This window comes from Amphiprion ocellaris, chromosome 23 (assembly GCF_022539595.1).
Source record: "Amphiprion ocellaris isolate individual 3 ecotype Okinawa chromosome 23, ASM2253959v1, whole genome shotgun sequence".
NCBI lineage: Eukaryota > Metazoa > Chordata > Actinopteri > Pomacentridae > Amphiprion > Amphiprion ocellaris.
The window spans coordinates 23,662,413-23,686,852 of record NC_072788.1 but is presented as its reverse complement, the minus strand read 5'-3'; the positions used below and the strand labels follow the sequence as shown (position 1 = coordinate 23,686,852).

Below are 24,440 nucleotides of genomic sequence, written 5' to 3'. Positions count from 1 at the left end.
GTTCCCAGTACAGGGGGGGAAATTCCAGAGGTAGTGACTTTCTGCATGTAGGAAGCAGAAAAACACACCAACACACCAGTGGCTGCATTTTTTTTATTCATTTATAAATACAATAGAAAAATATTTCCCTATAATGAACACACATATATACTCTCATCGTCCCTCACAGAAATACACAACAGAAAATGAGAAATACTCCCTTCAAAAATGTACAATAAATTAGAAAGTGCAACGTCAAGTGTGCATCTAAGTTTTCGTGGCATCGTTTCACTTGTATTCACTTGCATAAATAATGTCAGAAATCATTTTATAGCACTTTATCTGTGTATGTGTATCTGCATGGTTTGTGTAAATCAGCTTGGGTGCACACAGCTGATTGGACTGGATTTCTCTTTCCGGGTTTAGTCATTTGTAGCAGAACAGTTAAACTGTATCAGGAAAAAACTCAAATATAAATAAACTTTACACACAGATGCAGATTATTTCCTGTCCCATGACTCATCTTGTGTCTCTGTAGGTTTATCCTGTCACCCTTAGGAGGCGAAACAAAGCATCTGATGCACAAACAGGCGAGTTTCACAGACTATATGTGGACAGAATCATCGTTAGAAACACCTGCACTCCTTCGATGCTGAACGTTTTGTACCGCTATAATCCAACGTGAATATGAGATGAAACTTAAATGCAACTTGGAGTGAAAGAAGCATAAATAACCCAAAACAAAAATCCTGTAAATGCTAAAAAAAAAAAAAAAAAAAAAAAAAAAGTCACATTTCTTTCTGATCCTTCATTAAACGGCAGAAATCTTTGGTACCTTATTTTCTCCTAATAAAACAACTCTAAGCATTTACAAAAAGAAGCAGATTTGAGAGAATGTTTTCAGAATAATACAGTATAAATGTAGAGATACAGTACACCAATGTGGTGGTGATATTCTCAGGTCTTCTTTCAACCAGTCTGGATTGTTTTTTAGTGTCTCATCCACAAAGGCGGTTCTCCACTCCGTAGACATAAATGATTAACTGGTCTCCACAGTTGAACACACAGTGGGATTCTGTTTTCAGTTCTTCCCTCTGTGTGGAAACCAGAATGAGTCACGCAGCGTCAGTTAGCTGCAAAAACCCGCTTTACTAAAACAAGCTGTCCAGACCCAGAGCGGGTCAGAACTGAGGAGACGACTGGTCCGTGTTAACAAAGTAGGTGGTGAGCTCCCCTTTGCCCTTCACGTTGACTTTTCCCCTCAGAGTGACGTTGTATCCGACGGTCTGGACCATCTGGGCCGTCTCCTCGGTCACCTGGGAGCACACAAACACTGAAAATGATTACTGGTTCTTACATCTACCTGCTGCTGTTAGCTACTGAGCGGTTATGTAGAGAGACTGTCTTCAACTGAGAAGCAGCATTTTGGATCTTTAATTTATAGTTTTAGTGATATTTAATTTAAAAAAAAAATATTTTTGGTCATTTGTACCTATAATTGATAGATGACACTAAAACATACAGATTTTTACTACTATTTGCACTAGTATGTTACTAAGTTGTGTTTTTTCTTTTCTTTTCAGTCTATTTTTTATTCTTACTATATTACTTGTTCTACATGTGTATGTGTATTTATCCCTATTTGTTTTATTTATGTTAGTTATCTTTAATTTCTTGTTTTCTACTCAATTTCTTGTTGCACTGCCTGTTCTATGTGCCTTTCTAATTGCCCCCTGGGGACAAATAAAGTTCTCTGAATCTGAAAAGATTGGAAAAATAGGGAAAAAGGACAAATGCACCTGAACCAGGCTGAACTAAAGCTGTAGTGCTCATCTTTTATAATTTTCTGTATTTGTAAACCATCTTCTTTTCACTTGTTTTTCTCTGTCTTTGCTATTAAATTATTTTACTTTAATGTCCAGCTTATGTATGATTTATTGAATATAAGTTAAAAATTTAACCAGTTACAACAAATAAAACAAACATTTTGAGGGATTTTTTGTTCCTATTTCTTACTGATACATAATGCAGTATAAGTTTTAAATACATTACCGGTCAAAAGTTTGGGGTCACTCAGACAATTCCATGTTTTCCATGAAAACTCACACTTTTATTCATGTGCTAACGTAACTGCACAGGGGTTTTCTAATCATCAATGAACCTTTCAACAGCATTAGCTAACACAATGTAGCATTAGAACACAGGAGTGATGGTTGCTGGAAATGTTCCTCTGTACCTCTATGGAGATATTCCATTAAAAATCAGCTGTTTCCAGCTAGAATAGTCATTTACCACATGAATAATGTCTAGACTGGATTTATGATTAATTTAATGTTATCTTCATTGAAAAAAATAAGGACATTTCTAAGTGACCCCAAACTTTTGAACAGTGTGTATCTTCTGGTTTTCTGACCTGTATCTTGTCCAACACTCCTGTGCTGTCCATCCTGCTGGCCACATTAACAGAGTTCCCCCAGATGTCATACTGAGGTTTATGGGCTCCAATCACTCCTGCAATGACCGGGCCGTGGTTTATTCCTGCAGGTAAACAAAACAGAGGAATTATTAAATGTTTATTAATCATAAATGGGTGTTTCGTAACGTTGTCTCCTGGGAGATTTCATCTCTTTGTTTGTAGAATCTTAGTCATTTATCCCATTATAAAATATTGTTTAATCATTTAAAAAAACATAAACATATATCAATAAAATGACATGATGCATAGGTAACCTTTGATTAGACGAGAAATGGAACGTCCTGATTTAGTCCCAGTAAACATTTCTCTATGCTCTGCAGTCACTTTGTTTTTAAACCATCGTCTTCATGTAGAACAGACTCACCGATCCTGAGTTTGAAGCTGTTAAACGAGTGTGTGTTGATGAGCTCCAGCTTTCCCATCAGAGCGATGGCAAACTCCACCATGGAGCGCACGTAGCTGTAGGACAGGTCAACTTTCTGTAGGGGGAGCCAGAGTTCATGACATTCATGCAGCGTCCACGTTTGACATGGAAAACATCCTGATGCTTTACTACCTAGAAAAGCCCTTAGAGAGAGCAGTACTCCTCCAAGGCTGCTCATTCCTCCAAATGGCATTGTGAGAAATGCAGCATTTCTTTATTTATTAGTTAGTGATGATCAGAAATCACAGCAACTTAGGAAGTGGTCATTTAATATAGATGTACCCACAAACACAATGACCTTGTGCTGAGCACAGGCGTGTGTTATGCATGTGTACGTTACGTACAGATCCAGAATCATGTGACTTAAATATGTAGCGGGTGGCAGGAATTGATGGGAATCAGAAACACACCGACAATTTAATCAATTATTCCTTGTATCATTTCTGACAGATAAATAAGTCTTCGGCGATGGATTTTTAGTAGGATCACAATCGTGTGATCATCAGCAGGCAGCTGATGTAGTGTTCACTTGTTGTCATGGTTACAGTGACGTCGTGTCGCTATTTCACAATGATATAGAAATCTTTAACAAATCCGTGGATCCAGTCTATAGCAACAAAAACGAGACACAATGACAAAAACAAAACACAAAACGACAAAAAGGAGACATAAAATGACAAAAATTAGACAAAACAGCAAAAAAGGGGCACAAGATGAAAAAACGAAACATAAAACAACAAAAATGAGACACAAAATGACAAAATGAGACATAAGACGACAAAACGAGACAAAATGACAAAAATGAGACACAAGATAACAAAAACGAGACACAAAAAGACAATAACGAAACACAATACAACAAAAATAAGACACAAGATGACAAAAATGAGACACAAGATAACAAAAACGAGACACAAAAAGACAATAAGAAACAATACAACAAAAACAAGACACAAGATGACAAAAATGAGACACAAGATAACAAAAACGAGACACAAAATGACAATAACGAAGCACAAAACAACAAAAACGAGACACAAAACGGCAAAAACGAGACACAAAATAGCAACAAGACACAAAATGACAATAAGAAAACATAAAATGACAATAACAAAACACGAAACAACAAAAACAAGACACAAGATGACAAAAATGAGAGACAACATGACAAAAATGAAACACAAAATTAAAAAAACAAGACACAGAATTACAAAAACAAAACAGAAATCTTTAACAAATCCATGGATCCAGACTATAAGCCGCATCACTGCCAAAATCTCATCAGGTGGTCCTTGTGTCATTTCTGATCTTCCCTGAAAATTTCATCCAAATCTGTTTTTGAGTAATTTTGCTAACAGACAGACAAACAGACAGACGCCGATCATCACATTACTCTTTAGCAGAGTAATGAATAAAAACACTGCATTGCAAGACAGAGATGCTAGAATTTACTGTCTTCCAGCTCATTAATAGTTCTAACTTCTTTTAAAGTTAGAACTATTAATGAAAAACTTATTTCTAAATAAACTTCCTGTCTTCAAACCTTTCTGTCGTCTCCTGGCGGTGAGTTTGTCAGCCCTGCAGCAGCCATGTACGTGCTGCCGATCGTCTTAATCTTCACCACGGAGCAGAATTTGGGTTTAGAGAGAAGCTGTGTAAAAACAGACAGAAAGATTAAGAAGAGGAAATCACAGACTGAATGTCCCGAGCTGCAGAGCGCCGCCAACAACCACAATTAACGGCATCTTCTTCCTCATACCTCATCAAAGTCTGCGATGATTTCGTTGAGGAAGCGCAAACACTCCAGGCCGTCCCTGTTGGCGCTGCTCTCGCTGTAAAATTCTTTGAACTGAGGCACCGATGCGAACATCACGCACACGCAGTCATATGACTGACTGTACAGGTCCTGGAAAGAGATTTTTTAAAGAATAAAGACGTTAATTCAGAGATTATTTTGTCTGATTTGCAGCCAGAAGCCACCCAGGCTAGTTTTTGTACAAGAATGTCCCAGAAAGTCTTGGTAAAATGGTAAATCTACACTTTTAAATAAGTGTTTTATACAAGTTTAATGATTGAAGGAGTAATATATATCAGACAAAAACAGGAATGTAAACATCACAAAAATCTGCAATGATTTAAGTCGAGCAAACGATTCACGAAAGCTGCCATACCAGAATATCAGGCTAACAAAGACGTGAAAATGACGTATAAATGGATCAGTTTCATCTTAAAAACAGGCTGTGGGTAAGTAAGTAATATTTATTGTTTATTTACTTGGTTGCGAATAGTTTTGCCCAAGAAGACGCAGGCGACGTGAAGCGGCAGGACGTTCTGAAGGAGCAGCTTGTTGACGTTCTCCATGGTTTCCATCTCTTCTCTCTCCGACTTGAAACAGCGTTCCAGTAGGAAATCTACCCGGCAACCCAGCTCATCCTGGGAGAGGACGGAATAGAACGAGAGTTAAAAAGAAATGTCAAAGCCAATTTGAATAATTATTTTTAAAGTTAGCCTCACACACCTGTCTGGCCAGAATGAGGCAGACGATGTAAAAGATGACCAGCCAAACCCCAGACATGATCTGAGGGTCCTTCAGCACACCGGGGCTGTAAAAACACACAAGAACAACATCACACTACTGAACTGCTAACTAACTTCCATCCCATATTTCTTCAAACAGCAGTGTCTTTATCTCAGTCAGTGGAGCTCAGTGGAGGTCTCTGTCTATGATGAGACACAAAATGAGAAAAACGAGACACAAGATTGTTTTTATCTCACAGTGAGTGGAGCCCAGCGAAGGTCTCTGTCTATAGAATACTAGTGAATAAATGATGGTGATCTGAAACTCCACACAAGGATTCACACTCTGGGCAGTGAGTGGCAAACAAAGAGCAGGAAATTTAACACCTCGGCTGAGCAGGACAGACTGTAATGACTGAAAGGAGCAGTGGATGAATGTGGACGAGTGGAAAAGTGTCATTTTGCAGGACTACTGAGAGTCTGTGTGACTGTGTACAACTAACAAGCTTAAATTTTACATATGAACACATCTTTATGTCAATAGTGTTATATTTCGTACGTATCTGTATTTTGTAATAAATGTTGCTCTTGTTTTGAAAAGTGTTAAATGAAATCAACCATTATTTATATTGTGGCCATAAGTAACACAAAACAAGTGCTTCAGTCGACTTTAATGGAAGATCTACATGGAAACCTGTAGAGCCTGTAGAGAAACTGTTTTGACTAAAGGCAAAAGTGACAAAAGACATTTTATGTCTCATTGTAGTCATTTTGCGACTATTTTTTGTTAATTTGTGCGTGCTTTTAGCCATTTCATATCTCATTTGTAGCATCTGGTGTCTTGTTTATGTTGTCTTGACTCTTGCTTTTATCACAGTTGCCTCATTTTTGTTGCTTTGTGTTGCTTTTTTAGTCATTTTATTTCTCCTTTATATGGTTTTGTGACTGGTTTGGCTGTTTTGTGTCATTTTATGTCTTGTTTTTGTCATTTTTATATCTCGGTCGTATTTGGTGTCTCATTTGTGTTGTTTGTCGTGTTGTATGGCTGCATCATATTTGCCTAATTTTTGCTGCTTTCTTTTGTTTTCTTTGTCATTTTAAAACAAAAAATAATCATTGAAAATTAACCAGTGCAGTTTCTAGCTGCTCAAATGTTTGGATTTTTTTCTTTGTCATATCTGACAGTAAACTGAGTATCTTTGGGTTCTGCAAAACAGCACATGTTTAGACATCACCCTGGTCCATCTGAAACTGTGACAAGCATTTTTATTTTCCTGTTTTCTGGCATTTTATAGAGAAAATGGATAGCTTAATCTATCATAGTTAGAAAGTTAGAAATGTTTATCACAATTTCAAACAGCCCTAGTCGATGCCTTAAAATGCCAAGACAGTGCAAGAACCAGATTTCTGCAGTTTTCCACAGAAAAATTCTATTCTTACTTTTACTCTCTTGACTGTTGATTGACTCATTTCATATGTAGAATGCTGTTCAGTGTTAATTAGGGCACGTTTATTTCCTTCATCTCCAGTTTTTGTGTGTTGCTATTAAACTAAAACATCATTTGAGCAACAACGTCACATCAATATCACCCAAAATCAGAGCCACTCTGCTGCTGTTTCCTGTTACTTTTCAAAACCAGGTTCAGGCGCATGAAGCTCCTGATGTTTAAACGTCCACACGTACGCAGCGCTACTCACCTGGTGTTGTTGTAAAGCAGTTCAATCAGGCAGCGGGACTTTGGAGCGTAAACATGGAGGAAGAGGGCGAGGTAGACGACCACAGCCAGGGTGAGCAGCAGCGCCTTTACGGACAAACACGTCCTGGTAAACACGATCACTCCCAGCATGGCCAGCAGGCAGCAGTACAGGTAGTACTGGATGTGTTAACGGACAAACATGAGAGTACAACAGGTTAGTGAGGTGTTTCAATTAAAAAAATCCTTTGGAAGTTATAAGCTGTCTTGCTGAAGGGAGAGAAAATTGACAATGCTGCTTAAAATGTGAGGAAATTAAACACAGAAAATTATAAAATGTGGAAGTGGAAGTCAAGTAGATTCTCTGTAGTGGCTAAGAATGTATGTAAACTTCAACTTTTGCTGTGTTAAATCCAGTTTATTAAAAGCGAAGCATATTAAAAGCCAAAAAAAAGAGCTACACCAAGTAGAAATGATATTTTCACTGAAGCAAAAGTACAATGCTGTATCATGCGTTCGCCACAGAATTCTAAACTATGTGCTAAAAAAGAAACATGCGTGAAAACAAGGAGGCACTCACAGGCACAGTGTAGAGTTTCAGAGCTTCCAACTCTGTCCTGTTGGCGATCGAGGTGCAGTTGTTTCCTGGAAGGAAGACCTGGAAGGAACACAAACACCATGGAGGAGAGAACAACAGAGAGAAGTGAAGAATTCAGAGGATCATTTCATCAATAAATGGAGGCACTGATAGAAAAGACAAAAACACATTTCTGTTAAATAAGTTCACGACTGAAAACTGTGCAATAGAAATCCATATTTAATTTTAAAATAAACAAAAAACATGAAAAACACCACCTAGCTGGCAAAATAACTGAAAAAGGTGCTCACAAAGTTAAGGATGGCCATGAGCAGGACGATGAGCACGCAGAAAGTGACCACAAACACTCGTAGCGCTGCCCTGGTGGACACGTCTCGTGACAGCCCAGATATCCACTGGACGCTCAGCGGCATCTTGGAGCGCCATTTCTGAACAAAAGCACAACAAAAACGAATATGTCACTCTGATCCTGTTACATTTCCACTTATATATCTTTTATATTTACAGCTGTATTAATTTATCTCTTTATTTTAAAATTATTGTTGATTGGTGACTGCAAAACAGATCAATAATAGTGCATCCACATGTTCACAACCACCTGTGAGTTGTGTCTGGAGTCATATCATCAACCCTGACTTTATGCTATTGGTGAACAAATGTCTGTTTTCACTTCATCTAGTATCTGGACATGAAAATCCATCAGTTTTACCTCCAAGTATCCAGTGAAAGCGATGGACAGAAGCAGCACAAACACTGGGAAGGTCACACCATAGGAAACTGCCATCACAAAGTTCCTGCAAGGAGAGAAAATCTTAAATGTACACTTTAAATTCCTCAGTTAATGTACATGTGTGTTTTTGAGCTTGAATTAGATTTGTGAAAAAGGCTTGCTGTACTACTTTGGGCTCAAGGGAACTGCAAATGTCAGTGTTAAAGGAGGAGAAGTTTTATACACTACTGTTTAAAAGTTTGGTGTCACTTAGAAATGTCCTTATTTTTGAAAGAAAAGCAGTTTTTTCCAATGAAGATAACATTAAATGAATCAGAAATACAGTCTAAACATTGTTAACGTGGTAAATGACTAAATAAATGATTAACTAAATATTATAATCATACTTTAATTTGAAGGTTTTTACACCCAAATCCGAATGACAACACATTTTAGATGCTGGTCACTGACTATAAAGGATTTGGTTCCAAATCCTTTGCAGTCAATGACCAGCATCTAAAATGTGTTGTCATTCCTCCACCGCTCACTTGGTTTGATTATTTGCTGTTATTCTGATAATGAAATAATGTAGCTTTTAATAAGAATCAGGTGAATTTTGTCTCTCATTGTATAGTAATCAGAAAAAACAGCAACTAAGTACTAAAAAATAAGAATGTCTAGACAATGACTGTTCTATCTGGAAACAGCTGATTTTTAATGGAATATCTCCATAGAGGTACAGAGGAACATTTCCAGCAACCATCACTCCTGTGTTCTAATGCTACATTGTTAGCTAATGGTGTTGAAAGGCTAATTGATGATTAGAAAACCCTTGTGCAGTTATGTTAGTACATGAATATAAGTATGAGTTTTCATGGAAAACATGGAATTGTCTGGATGACTCCAAACTTTTAAACTGTAGCATAACTCAGAATATGGTGAGTATAAACAAACATGACACCGAAGTGCAGCTACTACTCACCTTTCAGAGACAAGCATCTGCACGACAAAAAGAGTTACCAAGACCAAAGCGATGCAGCTCATTGAGTGGTGCAAACCCTTCACTTCTGAAAAGCGGAACTGGAAAACAAACAGTTCAGAAAGCTGGCGTCAGTGAAGGTTATGCAAAACGTAAAAGCACTGCCTTTACTCAAAGGTCCATCAATATACACTGCTCAAAAAAATTAAAGGAACACTTCTTTAATCTAAGTATTGCATCAAGTCAGTCAAACATGTGGGATACTGATCTGGTCAAGTAAGTAACAGAGGTGGTTTTTAGTCAGTTTCAGCTGCTTTGGTGTTCATGAAATTAACAACAGGTGCACTAGAGGGGTAACAATGAGACAACCCCCAAAACAGGAATGAGTTTACAGATGAAGGCCACTGACATTTTTTCCTTCCTAATGTTTTCTGACTGTTTTTCACTAGTTTTGCATTTGGCTAGAGTCAGTGTCACTGCTGGTAGCATGAGGCGATACCTGGACCCTACAGAGGTTAGACAGGCAGTCCATCTCCTCCAGGATGGCACATCAATGCATGCCATTGCCAGAAGGTTTGCTGTGTCTCCCAGCACAGTCTCAAGAGCATGGAGGAGATTCCAGGAGACAGGCAGTTAGTCTAGGAGAGCTGTACAGGACCGTAGAAGGTCCTCAACCCATCAGCAGGGCAGGTATCTGCTCCTTTGTGCAAGGAGGAACAGGATGAGCTCTGCAGTAGCTCTAGAAAATGACCTCCAGCAGAACACTGGTGTGAATGTCTCTGACCAAACAATCAGAAAGAGATGTAATGAAGAAGGTCTGAGGACCAGACGTCCTCTAGGGGGCCCTGTGCTCGCTGACCAGAACCGTGGAGCTCGGTTGGCATTTGCCATAGAACACAGGAATTGGCAGGTCCATCACTGGTGCTCTGTGCTTTCCACAGATGAGAGCAGGTTCATCATGAGCACACGTGACAGACATGAAAGGGTCTGGAGAAGCTGTGGAGAACGTTATGCTGCCTGTAGCATTGTTCAGCATGACTGGTTTGGTGATGAGTCAGTGATGGTCTGGGGAGACAGATCCATGGAGGAACCCACAGACCTCTACAGGCTGGACAGCAGCACTCTGACTGCCATTAGGTATCAGGATGAAATCCTTGGACCCATTGTCAGACCCTACGCTGGTGCAGTGGTCCTGGATTCCTGCTGGTGCACGACAATGCCCGCCCTTATGTGGTAAGAGAATTCATGCAGTCCCTGGAGGATGAAGGAATTGATACCATTAACCGGTCCCCACGCTCACCTGACCTGAATCCAATAGAACACCTTTGGAACATTATGTTTTGGTCCATCCAACACCTCCAGGTTACTCCTCAGACTGTCCAGGAGCTCAGTGATGCCCTGGTCCAGATCTGGGAGGAGATACCTCAGGACACCATCCATCGTCTCATTAAGAGCTTGTCCCGACATCGTCAGGCTGCATACAAGCACATGGAGGCCATACAAACTACTGAGGACCATTCTGAGTTTCTGCCAAGGAATTTCAACAAGATGGACCAGCCTGCACCATCAGTTCTTCACTTTGAGTTTTGGGGTATCTTGAATTTAGCCCTCCTGTGGGTTGATAATTTTCATTTCCATCAAACAATGTGGCATCTTTTCATTCCTAACACATTATCCAGTCCATATCAATGTAAATATCCAGTTTGTTTTTTCCCTGCATTGAAATATGATGTGTTTTCAAAGTGTTCCTTTAACTTTTTTGAGCAGTGTATTTCTCAGAAACACGCTGCACATTTACTGTACATTTAGTTATAAAACATTCTACCTGTGTCTCTAAGCTGACGTCATTAAACAGCAGAGTCAGACAGTTGAGCTTCTTTGCTCTCCTCCTGAGGAAAGATGGTGCCAGTGAACAATCACACAATGAGACAACATAAACAGGAGTATAAATAACACTTTAAATCAGCTAAGAAACAATTAAAATACTTCGATTCATGAAAATTCAATAAATCCTGTTTACAAGTGACTATGATTAAACGTATTAACACAGAAGAAGCCCAATAAGAATATTTCAGACTAACTTACCCTGCAGTGTCCAAAGTGTCCAGTGATCCTCTAACACCATTATCAACGACCAAACTGGGACAAAACAAAAACACAGCAAACATTAGAGGGACCTGCTTTGCTCTACTTATTTGTTTGAGCTTCTTTGAATAATTCTTGGCACTCACCAGTTGGGGTTGCTCTGAAGAGGAGGCCTTTCCTGCATCAAACACACAGACACATTGTGAGGCGCTCTGAATGCCTGACCTAACATCACCTCTCTCAGACACACAATAGAGAGTTCATGATCAAACACTGGTGTGAGACAAAACAAAGACCCAGGGATGGCGTGACACACCGCAGGTCCATTCATACATACGGCTCAACATGTGGGAGAAACTAAGCAACGAGCAGAGCGGCAGCACAAATACATACGGCAGACAGCTGGCTCATGACAGCGTTGCAGGGGATGATGGGTTTCTTGGACGACGTTGCATCAGGGTTGCTCAGGTCTGCGAAGGGGTGGATGGAATGCCAGGACTTAAGATACTGAGACATCCGGACCGACGCTCGCTGCCTGTTCTCTCCTGATGCAAGACTGTGAGACTGGAATTAAGATAAACATTACTGCGTCTGAGCTTTTTTAGTTTTAGGCAGGAGCTGGAGTGTAACAGAGACGATAATCACAGCAGTTTAGGGATCAGTGCTTTGCTTTAGAGCACTTCTGGAGGAATTGTGAGCGCCAGAAGTTCTCAAATAGTAATTAGTGTGCAGTTACTCAGAGCAAGTTTTCCTTTTTCTTGTGTTCAGGATCATTCTGAGACATTCTGTGCACTTCATAATGAACATTAACTTCCTTAAACACATCTCAGTTTTTATCCTGGTATTGTTCCTTAGTCTGTCAATTCCTTAATCCACTATAAATGCAATATGTTTGGTTTTTGGAAACACAAATTCCATAAAAAAAGTCATAATCTTGTATAAATAATATATTAGTCTACAATAAATGCAATTCAAATGCACATATTACTCACTGACATGAGGACACCTACCAGTTTTGGCCTCCTGGAAATACTGTCTGGCTTGTGGGGGTCAATCACCAGGTAAGTTTTCCTCCCTTTCAGAAGAGGGTCTCGACTCCCCCCGTCCCCGTCCTCCACTTGGTATGCTCCATTCAAATGCTGCAGCGTCTCCTCTGTGATGTGGACTCGCCTATATATAATAATAGCATTGATAACAAATATGTAAACACAGAAAGGAAGTTCCTTACGAAGAAAGCATTGATAACACACCAAAGATTCTTCTTTTTTTAGAGCTGTTTTGTAAGACTTTCTCACCCAGGAAGACCTCCTGACTCCATGTGGTTGGCTAAAGTCACGTCATGTGACCACACATCATACTGCCACTTCTGCAAACCAATCACGCCACAGAGTACGTTGCCGGTGTGGACGCCAACCCGCATGCTGATCTCTACCCCCGTCGCCTCTCGCAGTTTACTACAAAGAGAAAAACACATTGTGGATCGCAGGACAGTTCAGTCTTGCCAATTTGAGATACTCCCTGTTGAACTAAATACTGTTTTTTGCAGTTTGAATTGCATGCAGAGCACTAACAAGACAAAAGACGGAGATAAAGATGATGATGAATAAATGAAGACACGTTAAAAGCTGTGTTTTTTATTTTATTTTGGAACATCTGTTACTCTACTACAGCTGCTCTTAATGTCTTTGTGCAAAAACATGTTATCGCACTGCTTCTTATATTTATTTAATTAATAAAAAAGGCGCTCTGTTTGCAGTTCAGTACCCGCTTTTACCCTGCAGTGGTGCATATCACTGAATGACGGAAGTTAAATTGATCAAAGAAGAAGACTAACTGAGAACAACGGATAAATGGTTAACAGCAGGAAACAAATGAGCGAAGCTCCTCCAAATTTCAAGTCAAAAGTCTGTGTCCACTTTGGCTTTTACAACACTGATGATGGGAAACTGGATAAAGGCTACGCTATCTGCAAGAACTGTCTCACAAAGGTGAAATACTTGAACTTCCCTCAGAATTAATAAAGTATCTATCTATCTACAACTGCAACATGACAGACTTGCACAGCCACCTCGTACATCATCATCCTGAGGAGAAAGATGCTAACCTTAGAACACCTAGAAGTCAGTCTACATTTGATTCACTTCAAAGCAAAGCTGCCATTTGCATCGCTGAGAGGTCTGAGTATTACCAAGTCCATCGCCATGTTTATTTGCAAGGACCTTTGTCCTTACAATGTTGTGGACAACAAAGGTTTTCGCCCAATACTTACAACACCAAAACCAAGATACGCGGGACCAAGTCGAAGATATTTCACTATAAAGACATTCGAGCATCGTATGCAGAGAACAGAGCAAAGGTAGAAGACAGACTCCAGTCTGCTAAAAGATGCTGGGACTTCTAAGGCCACAGAGTCCTATGGAACCAGCAAGGCCATGATAAATAAGTAATAAATTAAAAAAAAAAAAAAAAAAAGAAAGAAATTTGAAGGAGCGGCGGCTAGGATTTAGGAATGGCGGCCCACCGCTCCTAAATGAATGTAGAGGAAACACTGCGCTAGATACTGTATATCCTGTACTATTGTCATTATCGGCATTAGTTAGGACTTAGCATTGAGACAAATTTTTTTTGAAAAAACTGAAATTAACACAAAGTTCAACATCAATTTTAATGTCAAATGTCCCATTAGATCTACATGGTGCCTGAAATTAACCCAAGACTTAAATGAAATTATGCAATTTGAAAATATTACAATTATCCACTATGGCGCTTCTAAATCATGTGAGCTTTTAGCTGTAATATATTATTGCCGATTAAATAAGAGTGCCATACAGAGTGCAATAATTTCAGATGTATTTTTTTTTAAATCACCAGCTTTACTCCAGAAATCAGGTGATAGGTTCCTCATAAGATTATTCTATACATTGCAATCTTGCAATCTTGCCCATTTTAAATCGATTTCCTAAACATTCCTAATTACTACAAGCATTATAGACGTGTAGACAAGAAAAAGGGGTGGAGAACGCCAAGAGAAAAGCCAGGGAAATGGAACAAAACAAGAAAAAAACCTTCAGATAAACTGACCTGATGTTAGTGCACATGTCCAGTCCCATCTGAACACAGTTGCTGGCGTGGGTGGGAATGGGGTCAGGCAGCCCTGACACACAATAGTAGCAGTCGCCCAGGATCTTAATGCGAAGACACCCATTCTTCTACAAATAGAAAGCAGCAGAAAGACAGGGATCGAGTGAGTCACAGCGCTCAGACCAAATAAAAAGCTCTTCTTGCTGAAGAAATAAAATTATTTTGGGCTAAATGTGCCGTCACCTTGGCGAGGTCGTCGAATTTGCCAAAAAGCTTATTGAGCACCGCAACCAGTTCTTCTGGAGAGCATGTACTGGCCAGCTTTGTGAAGCCCACGATGTCTGCGTACAGGATGCTGCACAAACCCACACAGATACTTTAACATGTATTCACATAATAACACTTAGGACAAAAAAAACTAAATTTGTAGATTTTTCTTGTAGTTTAAGGATCTACATCATATATACTTACAAGGCATGCCAGATGTTTCTTGATTACTGTCATTCATTCACCTTTTACAAGCCATGTTGTTGCTGTTTGTAATGCTCTGTTTTCATCATGTACCTGTTGTCTGTGGTGTCTCTGCTTGTTGATTTGTATAATTAACCCCTTGTAAACCTCTTCAAGCATCTCTAATAACTACCATGATTCAAACCAACCAGATTTAACTAGGGATTTGGGTCATAACTTGCACAATAATCCAAACAACACACACAAAAAAAAGCACACAGTAGGAGAAGCAGCATCTTTTTAGAACTGACAGGCGGCATTAACAACAGTGTGAGACTCACCTGACGTCTTTGTGCTGCCGTATATAAAGGCTGTGGAAGTTGTGGAACTTTGATCCATTCTCCTCATCACCCGTGGGCTTGGACAGCCTCTTTATCACCTCCGTTTTCAGCTCCATGGCGATGTACCGTGGCAACACCGACAGGAGGAGCTGCTCCTGTTGCCGGGGAAACACAGAGAATAGGGGTAAGCGTGTGCGTGGAGACGGCCAGCAGTAAGTTTTGAGACCTGGCGCACTGGGTCATTGGATTTTAGCCTCTTTAAGAGCTGACAATCTGTTCACAATGGCTGTAAAAGAAACAGGCGGCCGTCAAAAGCCTCCTTGAAGTGAGGCCGTGTTGACTCAGCGGATCACGTTTCATCTGTTTGCTTACTCGCTCTGAATAGTGTCCATTTGGGTTTGCCGATTCTATTGCTGCCGTGCTCCGGACAAGTGAATGATTAATCTATTGGCTTAATAGCAAGAAAAGCATACAGTAACCAACCCGAGGCTGTCCATGTAAAGAGCCCTTTAATGAGAGCAATTACATGTAACGATTTTAAATTCAGAGTAAATGAACAAGCCTCCCAGAAGACACCTGGAGAGGAGAGGCAGGTTTCTCCAATATGGAAAAACAACCATCTGATCAAAGTATGTGCTGAGGTATTGGGTTTTTATAATACTTTTGATAGACTGTTTAATAGGGTAAGGTCATATTTGGATAATTGGATTACAACATACATTTGCGTGAAGCTCTTATTTATTTTACTAACTAGGTTTTTTGAGTTAAATCACTAAAAAGGGACTTGAACTTTTTTGGTTTGTGTCTTTTCAAATGAGTCACTTAAATAAAAAGATGTGTTTTATGCTCAACTAGACTCTTATCTGTGTTGTTAATTTGAAGCAAGGCTGTTTTAAAAGAGCTGGAGTTTTAACCTGCTGATACTTCTTTATCTCCTTCTGCGAGCGTATGGCGCTGAACTCTTCTCTCTTCTGATTGGATATCCTGAGATCATGCTCGGTCATCCACAGGTGAAAAATCCCCACGCAGTTCACGCACACAAACAGCACAGCGTTGGCCACCAGCTGAGAACACAGTCAGAGGAGAGGAGGTGATTCTTTATTATCCTCTTTTATTAGGAGTACAGTAAACAGCAGCTGACCCACTAGTTTGTTACGTGACAGAGAATAAAAAAAAGTAGCTTTTGAATTTGTGTAGATTACTGACATACTTTCCTGCTACCTGAAAACCACACTGCAGGACCGTAAAACGGTTACAAGAGACCATTTACATGTTTTTACCCAGACTGGTTACGCAGGATAAAAAAAGACTGTTGTTCAGGCTGTTCAAAGTCTCATGCAACATTTGAATCTGGATGTTGTTAGTTGAAACATGCAAAAGGTGCACGACTCTGTAGACGGGGAGATCATTTGCAAATATTTGCCAACATTTACATGTGAAGCTTTATAACATGCAACAATTACAAATTCAGCAGCATCAAGCTTAACTGTGATGATACTTAAAGGGAACACTATCTTTGTTTTAAAAAATGTATCACATGTTAAAACAACAAGATTACCACTCCATTCTGTTTGTATAGTTACAGATTGTTTTATGTACACTACAGTTCAAAAGTTTGGGGTCACCCACACAATTTCATATTTCCTATGAAAACTTACACTTTTATCCATGTGCTAACATAATTGCACAAGGGTTTTCTAATCATCAGTTAGCCTTTCAATATGATTCGCTAACACAATGTAGCATTAAAACACAGGAGTGATGGCTCCAACATCAGGAGAATCCAAAAAACAATATCCGAAATGACAACAAAATGCTCAAAGTGACTTAAAATTGTCCAAAATTACTTGAAACTTGTCCAGAATGACTAAAAAAATAGTCAAAAATGACAATAATAAAAAGTATTAGGCCTTTATATAGGAAAAACACCTTGCAAAATGTTCAATCCAGGCTGGTATTGTGTCATAAAGTTCCTGTAAGTGTACACTACTGTTTAAAAGTTTGGGGTAACCATGAAAACTCACGCTTTTATCCATGTGCTAACATAATTGCACAAGGGTTTTCTAATCATCAATTAGCCTTTCAACACCATTAGCTAACACAATGTAGCATTAGAACACAGGAGTGATGGTTGCTGGAAATGTTCCTCTGTACCTCTATGGAGATATTCCATTAAAAATCAGCTGTTTCCAGCTAGAATAGTCATTTACCACATTAACTATGTCTACACTGGATTTATCATTCATTTAATGTTATCTTCATTGAAATAAAATGTTTTTTTTTTCAAAAATCAGGACATTTCTAAGTGACCCTAAACTTTTGAACGGTAGTGTAATCACAAATCAAAATGTCATTTTAAATATGTTAATATATTTAATATATATTTTAATATCAGCACAGAGCTGAAATGCTGAATATTGAGTCAATACCCAAATTTTTATGGACCTGAAAGTACAAAACAAATGGACAATTTGGTTCCAGCTATAAATGACGACTTCATTCGACCATATATCGATTATCAAAATAACGGCTAATAGTTTCACAAACTGTTAAGTCTAATAAACTAAATCATGATAAGAATTATTATTCTTATTTTTTAGTACTTAGTTGCTGTTTTTTCTGATTACTTTACAATGAGAGACAAAATTCAGCTGATTCTTATTAAAAGCTACATTATGTTATTCTCAGAATAACAGCTAACAATCAAACCAAGTGAGCGGTGGAGGAATGAGGATTTGGAACCAAATCCTTTACAGTCAATGACCAGCATCTAAAATGTGTTGTCATTCGGATTTGGGTGTAAAAACCCTCAAATTACAGCTGAAAGTCTGAACTTTTAAAGCACATCTTGGTTGTTTCATTCCAAATCCATTGCGGTGGATCTGAAATGCTGAAACTCGTGTCCAAATATTTCTGTAGTTTCAGGCTAGTACATAACACTCATGTACTCAGTTTGGTCTACTGATTAATTTAATGTTATCTTCATTGAAAAAAAAAAAGCTCTTCTTTCAAAAATCAGGACATTCCTAGGTGACCCCACTCTTCTGAACGGTGGTGTATATTCAAATATAGCGGGGCCTCACCTGTACAGCCAGATCTGGTGTCTCTGGGCTGGTAACCGGGACGTAGACGCTGATGATGATGATGTGTGAAACGCTGGTCCCTATGCCGACCATGAGGGCCCAGGCCAGAGAGAGAGGCAGCACCGTGTAGACACTTAGCGAGAGGAAGAGGAAAAATGCCACCTGAGGAGGTGGAGTTAGAGATGAAACAAACAGTAGCACTCTTTTACCCAATTAAAACTCCTTCCTTTCTTCCCACCTGTTCCCATGTTGTCACAGGCCGTTCTGTGAAGATGAAGACTATGGCAGTGATGTACAGCGTCCCCCAGACGAAGAGGGCCAGAGCTCCTCCACAGCGCCTCACCGTGGCCAGCCAGGGCAGGCAGACGAGCAGGACAGCGCTCAGACAAAGAACCACGCAAACCACCGACAGCGCACCCACATGGAATTCAATGTCCTGTGCAGAGAAGAGTGAACAAGATCGCAAAATTAACGCAAACATGACAGCTGTACTGGATACATGCTGTCAGTGCGACAAAGCCGCTGAAATTTAATTTCATTAGCAGACACAAACAAGGAAAAGGAGTTCTGCATATTCACATGCTTCCTGTTCACTAAATACACAAAACACCTGTCTGCTCAACAATAAGGAACAGAATTAAAATGCCTTTATTCATCAGACATGAAAGCCGGCTGAGCTTCAAACAGGTGGTGCAGTATTTTTAATCCGCTGCAGCCATGAGGAGTAAAGCTATTTTAATTCTTGCAATGAGAGCAAGGTTCATGGTTATTTTTCAAAATGAAAACACTCATTTTGGTTGAATGTGCTGCAGCCTAGTCACAAATTCATGAGGAGGGAATTCAACAAACTAGTTTGCATTGGGAAGCAAAGCCTCTAGTATTTGTTGAGCAAAATCTCGCAGGAAACACTAAATAATTACAATTATTGTTTGAGATGTGAAATTAACATGAAAGAATAGATAAAATGCAGAATATTGTCAGATTTATCAATTCACTTATGACTTTTTTTTCTTATTTTTTATGAGTTAAATGCAATTAAAACTGAAATATTGTCTCAGGGTTTGAGTTGATCTGACATTTCATGTTTGATAATTAGTAGAGCGAGTCTCTTTGATTTTTCTTTGTTGATTTATATAAATTTTTAGCCAACTGAGGTAAATTTTTACACTCTCATGAAAACAAAACATGGCAAAAATGCAAAGTACATCACTTAAGTCTTGTTTTCCCTCTAAACTTTCACTGCTAAGAGATGGATTTGCTCCTTTACAGTTCCAACATGTTGATTTGCAGCACAATTTGCACACAACATGAATTAACATCAGCTTACTCTACAGGTAAATTTGTCACGACCAAATATATGGCTTCATAATCAGTCTACAGTGACAGACAACATGAAATTTGTGAAACCATCTTTAGTTGGATTCAGGACTTGGAGTAAACACATTTTCTTCCAGACCAGCTTAGAAACCCTAAACAAAGGCTGCATCACTGGATGTCAGTCCAGAGGCTCAAACCCAAATTTGATGTTTCAACTCTATTGTACTTTTAAATTATGTTACACAACACACAAGTGGCCTGAGACTCACATGACTTCAGATTTTCCATTAGAGGCCTTACATCGCTTTCAACGACCACAAATAACTTCAAGATTAAGTACAGCATTCAGAAATAATGTATAAGGAAGTCATCAATTTGTTTTTAATTATGATTCAATATGTTTCACAACTTTGTAGTACATACAGCAGATACTGCATGTACTGTGTTAATATGTTTTGTGGGAATGAGAAGTCACGTAGTCCGTCTAATTGCAGCTCAAGAATGCCGCCGTGTTTTGGAAGAACAGGTTTAATTCTCCGTTTTCTTGGCCACATTGTGCTGCATTTCTTTCAGCAACATGCTCTTAATGATCACCTCTACTCTGATACAACAGGGACGGATTAATGACATATTTTTCATTCTCGCTGTCTCATCTGACTTTCGAACACACCTGTCTCCTACCATATTGAACACATTACATACACTACTGTTCAAAAGTTTGGGGTCATTTAGAAATGTCTTTATTGTTGAAAGAAAAGCAGTTTTTTTTCAATGAAGATAACATTAAATGAATGATAAATCCAGTCTAGACATTGTTCATGTGGTAAATGACTATTGTAGCTGGAAACAGCTGATTTTTAATGGAATATCTCCATAGGGGTACAGAGGAACATTTCCAGCAACCATCACTCCTGTGTTCTAATGCTACATTGTGTTAGCTAATGGTGTTGAAAGGCTAACTGATGATTAGAAAACCCTTGTGCAGTTATGTTAGCACATTAATAAAAGAGTGAGTTTTCATGGAAGACATGGATTGAGTGACCCCAAACTTTTGAACAGTAGTGTACATTTTGCTGATTTATACAGATTTGTTCTGTACCGGTAGAGAACCCATAGTCAATTGTGAGAAAATAATCTGCCACATTTTTCAAACAAAAATGGTAACAAAATACTTCATATTCTCCCGTTTCAGGATCTCCAGAGTGATACTTTGGGGTTTTTTGTCTCATCACCTTTTGTTCTGAGCTAGGAAACAAGACACTTATAGAATTTAGTCCAACCAGTGTTCCAAAAATGTTGGACGTATTTCCATAAACATTCCCTGAACAAAGCCAGGGCCACATTTAAATGAACTAATTATTGATTATCAACACCTACACGTGACAGATTGTTAAGAACATGTAACATATGCAGCACTCTCTCTTTGTGTCTCACCGTTCTCGTGGTGGGAATGAGGACGATGATGGCCACACAGAAGAGCAAAGACAGCACCAGTCCGGGCAGCATGGCCGGAGTCTCCTCCACACACCGCAGGAAAGCTCTGTGGAAGGCCTGGTAGCAGCAGCACACCCCCTCCTTCACGCTCCGCCTGGACCGAGTGCTTCGCCTGTCATCGTCCCCGTCATCCTTGTCCCACCTGATGTCGATGCTGTCTCTGGTTTGGTTGACATGGGGTGAGACATCGGGGAATACAGCCGAAGTGTCGCTGAGAGAGGTCTCTGGTTTCGATTTATCCGTCAGGTCTCTGTCGGAGTCGTCCCTGTGATCGTCTGGACTGTTTTTACTGGTTTTGTCAGAGTAAGAAGTGTTCAAGCTGGATTCAGACAGATTGACAGCAGAGATAGAATCTGTCTTTTCAAACGAGCTTCCGTCGAGCTCAGATAAATCCTCTCCACAGAGATCAGTGCTGAAGCTGGTGCACATGTAGCCAGGGCTGGACTTTGTGCTGCTGTAGTCCGAGTCGCTGGATGAGTTGACCGGAGCATCCGTGCTCTGAGGGGTCTCGCCTGTTCCTCTCAACAAAGGATTGGTCTTCAGAGGTTCAGGGGCCTGTGCTGTTTTTGCCACGCCCACCTCTACAGGAAGCTGGGAAACGCCGCGTCCTGATTGGTCCCCAGCGGTAACACCTGTGGTGTCATTACCTAGTAAAATGTCAATGCTGCCGCTTTGTGCAGAATGTTTTAACTTGTCTGGTGCGTGATTCAAGTCATCAAGCTCCAGGATGTTACCTCCACCGTTTTGGCCCTCCCCATCGCTGGAGATGATGACGATGTCCGGCACTAAGGACACCTGCGATGCTTCTCCTCCGGGCCTCTTCTTGTCCTGAAAATCTTCAGACTTGTCTGGCATCGTGATCTGTGTGAAAGCAAAGGAGTTCAGGGACTATCACCTTGTCATTTTGATCTTGTCTGTGTGATTGATAAACACTAGAATTATCTTTATTGTTACCTTGTCAGGTGCTGTTAATGGAAAACTTCAGACTCTGCCCGTGTGTCAGATTAAACTACAAAGATTTTTCCAGAAAGAGTCCAGCTCCTCTGTTTCAACACTGATGATGGTTCTCTTTGTTAAGGTCCAAAAGATCTGCGACAAGGAATCCTGAATCGTAGCAGAACGTCCTTTGATGGGCACTGGTCCATAGTAGGAAGGAGAACAGTCTCTCTGCCAAAAAAAGGGTTAGCAACAACACAATCAGCAAAGCGTAAACAAACCTAAACATACATATACAGCATCAGATGTTTAGCTCAGAGATCTGTCACACAAGCAAAGTCCAATAAGAAGAGCAAACAAGTCGTACCTGCGCATGGTTTTAATGCCATTTTAATGACGGTCCTCTTCTAGTCATTTCCCCATTATGCAAAAAACTTGTTAGTCTGGCTGCAAGCTCTTCCCCAGTAACACACACTCATGCACAATACACACACACACACTTTTCAGGTGTGTACTGGAATGACATGTCAGTGACGCACCCTATGCACATTAAAAACATTTTTTCCAGTCGCCACCTACACTCTGATCAGCCTCTCTGTCGCTTTCCCCCTTCAGCTTCTTCTTCCCTGTCATTTATACAAACCGTCCTGCTGTGGCAAAACGTCACAACTACCTTCCTCGTTCCCTATCGACATCGATTCTGGGATTAAAATATCTTTTTAATCTGTCTCCTCTGCTGCAAATACATGTCTGATTTAATAGCAAAGCCCTGGAGGGATTATTGCAGTAATTCACCTGATTCATACCTTTAACCCTGTGTGACCTGCCCACTGTGGCTAGTCAGCCTTATTGCACCCCTTTTACATTAAATGACAACAAGCTGGTTTCTTTTCTACACTTCCACACAGGTGTAGTGTGTCCGTAAAAGGCCAACACACTTGTGTGTGTAATGACAGTACGCTTATTGTTCGTACTCGTGTGAAATGCTGTTCCACTGGTGTCCTTTTTCCCCCGTCTGCTGGTTTCACTACTCGGTTCTGCTTGTCCGTGAGGCACTTTCCAAAAAGAGGAAGGGGTTTTCCAAAACTTTATTACATCAAACTCAATCCTGGAACGTTAGATTGCCTTCAGGTTTTATTAATGACTACTTAAATGGCACATTTTGGGAAAAAAATATTAGCAAGGCACTTACCTTCTGAGGTTTATTTATTACAATCATGATGGGCCAAGTAAATTTTGTTGGAAAGAAAAAATAAGTTTCTATTCATGTGCCTACAAAAATCTCCTGTTGTATTTTAACCTAGAGGATACACAAGTTTTAAAAATGATTGACTAATCAGTAAACTATGAATCCACTATCAAGGAGTTTAATAGTATTTTTTGTGATTGCTTGTCTGACTAACAGCATATATTCAGTTTATCGAGCTAAACAAACAAAACGAGCAAATCCTCATATACTTGAGGCTGGAATAAGCTAATATTTGACATTCTTGACTGAAAAACCGAAAAGCCTTATCTATTTCTTTTGTGATTTCAGTGATAAAAACGGTATTACTGGTGCAGAATGCTCTCCAACATTCAGGTAAAGCACACCTGGTAGCTTTTAAAAGAAACCTGCTGTTCAGAAACGTTGAGTTGAGTTTTTGAGGAGTTTTAAAAGTGAATTTTGACATCTTATCAGCACTGAGAGGAAAGTGAATGTTAACAAAGCTATCTAAAATCTAACTGGCTGTCTATGGCGTGACGGATGATGGCAGCAGGTGTAAAGACTGAGCTCATAACAAAATAAAACAACTTTAACGTCCACTGGAGGACTACAGTTTAAAATAGAGGCTAATAGTGGCGAATAGTTAAGCTATCAATCATATCGGTTCTGAATTCACACTTTTAAAAGCTGTAAAGGATAAATTAACTGTGACAGAGCAGAAAAACACCGGTTGGATATTAACTTATATGCCCTGAAAAAAGAAAAGCTAATTAATTTAAAGAAAGTTAACGTGTTGGACAGACAATTTACATTTTTTACCTCATTGTTTCTCGATGTTAGCGTCCTTCTGTCCGTCACTTTGAACACACAAATGATAATTTCCTTTTTTTATCGCCAAATTTCCTCCGTCATCTTCTCACTGATGTCGGATAAAACCTCTCGGACTCGTTTCGGCTTCACAGGCGGATAAAAAAGGTGGAAAATATCCTGTTAAAGCCGCTTTTTTATTTTTTAAAACAAGGACGTTAGAAAGTTCCAGTCCGCTCCTGCGCACGAGCGCCTGTGAGTGT

At 39.6% G+C, this 24,440-nt stretch overlaps 1 protein-coding gene across 1 annotated transcript; it reads right to left on the bottom strand.

Moving 5' to 3' along the window:
• Positions 1–79: 79 nt before the first annotated feature.
• Positions 80–24,440, bottom strand: LOC111585533 (adenylate cyclase type 4-like). Its single transcript, XM_023295072.3, has 27 exons — positions 24,190–24,440; positions 22,182–22,394; positions 21,168–22,088; positions 18,655–18,852; positions 18,417–18,578; positions 16,248–16,397; positions 15,334–15,488; positions 14,786–14,897; positions 14,543–14,670; positions 12,757–12,915; positions 12,472–12,631; positions 11,855–12,025; positions 11,608–11,639; positions 11,462–11,515; positions 11,202–11,265; positions 9,380–9,477; positions 8,398–8,482; positions 7,979–8,116; positions 7,671–7,748; positions 7,095–7,270; positions 5,398–5,482; positions 5,154–5,312; positions 4,639–4,785; positions 4,423–4,530; positions 2,820–2,934; positions 2,393–2,517; positions 80–1,295 (listed from the first exon to the last, which is right to left on the bottom strand). Exons 3-27 carry the CDS (start codon positions 22,080–22,082, stop codon positions 1,161–1,163), a joined length of 3,909 nt encoding a protein of 1,302 aa, XP_023150840.2. The 5' UTR covers positions 22,083–22,088; positions 22,182–22,394; positions 24,190–24,440; the 3' UTR covers positions 80–1,160.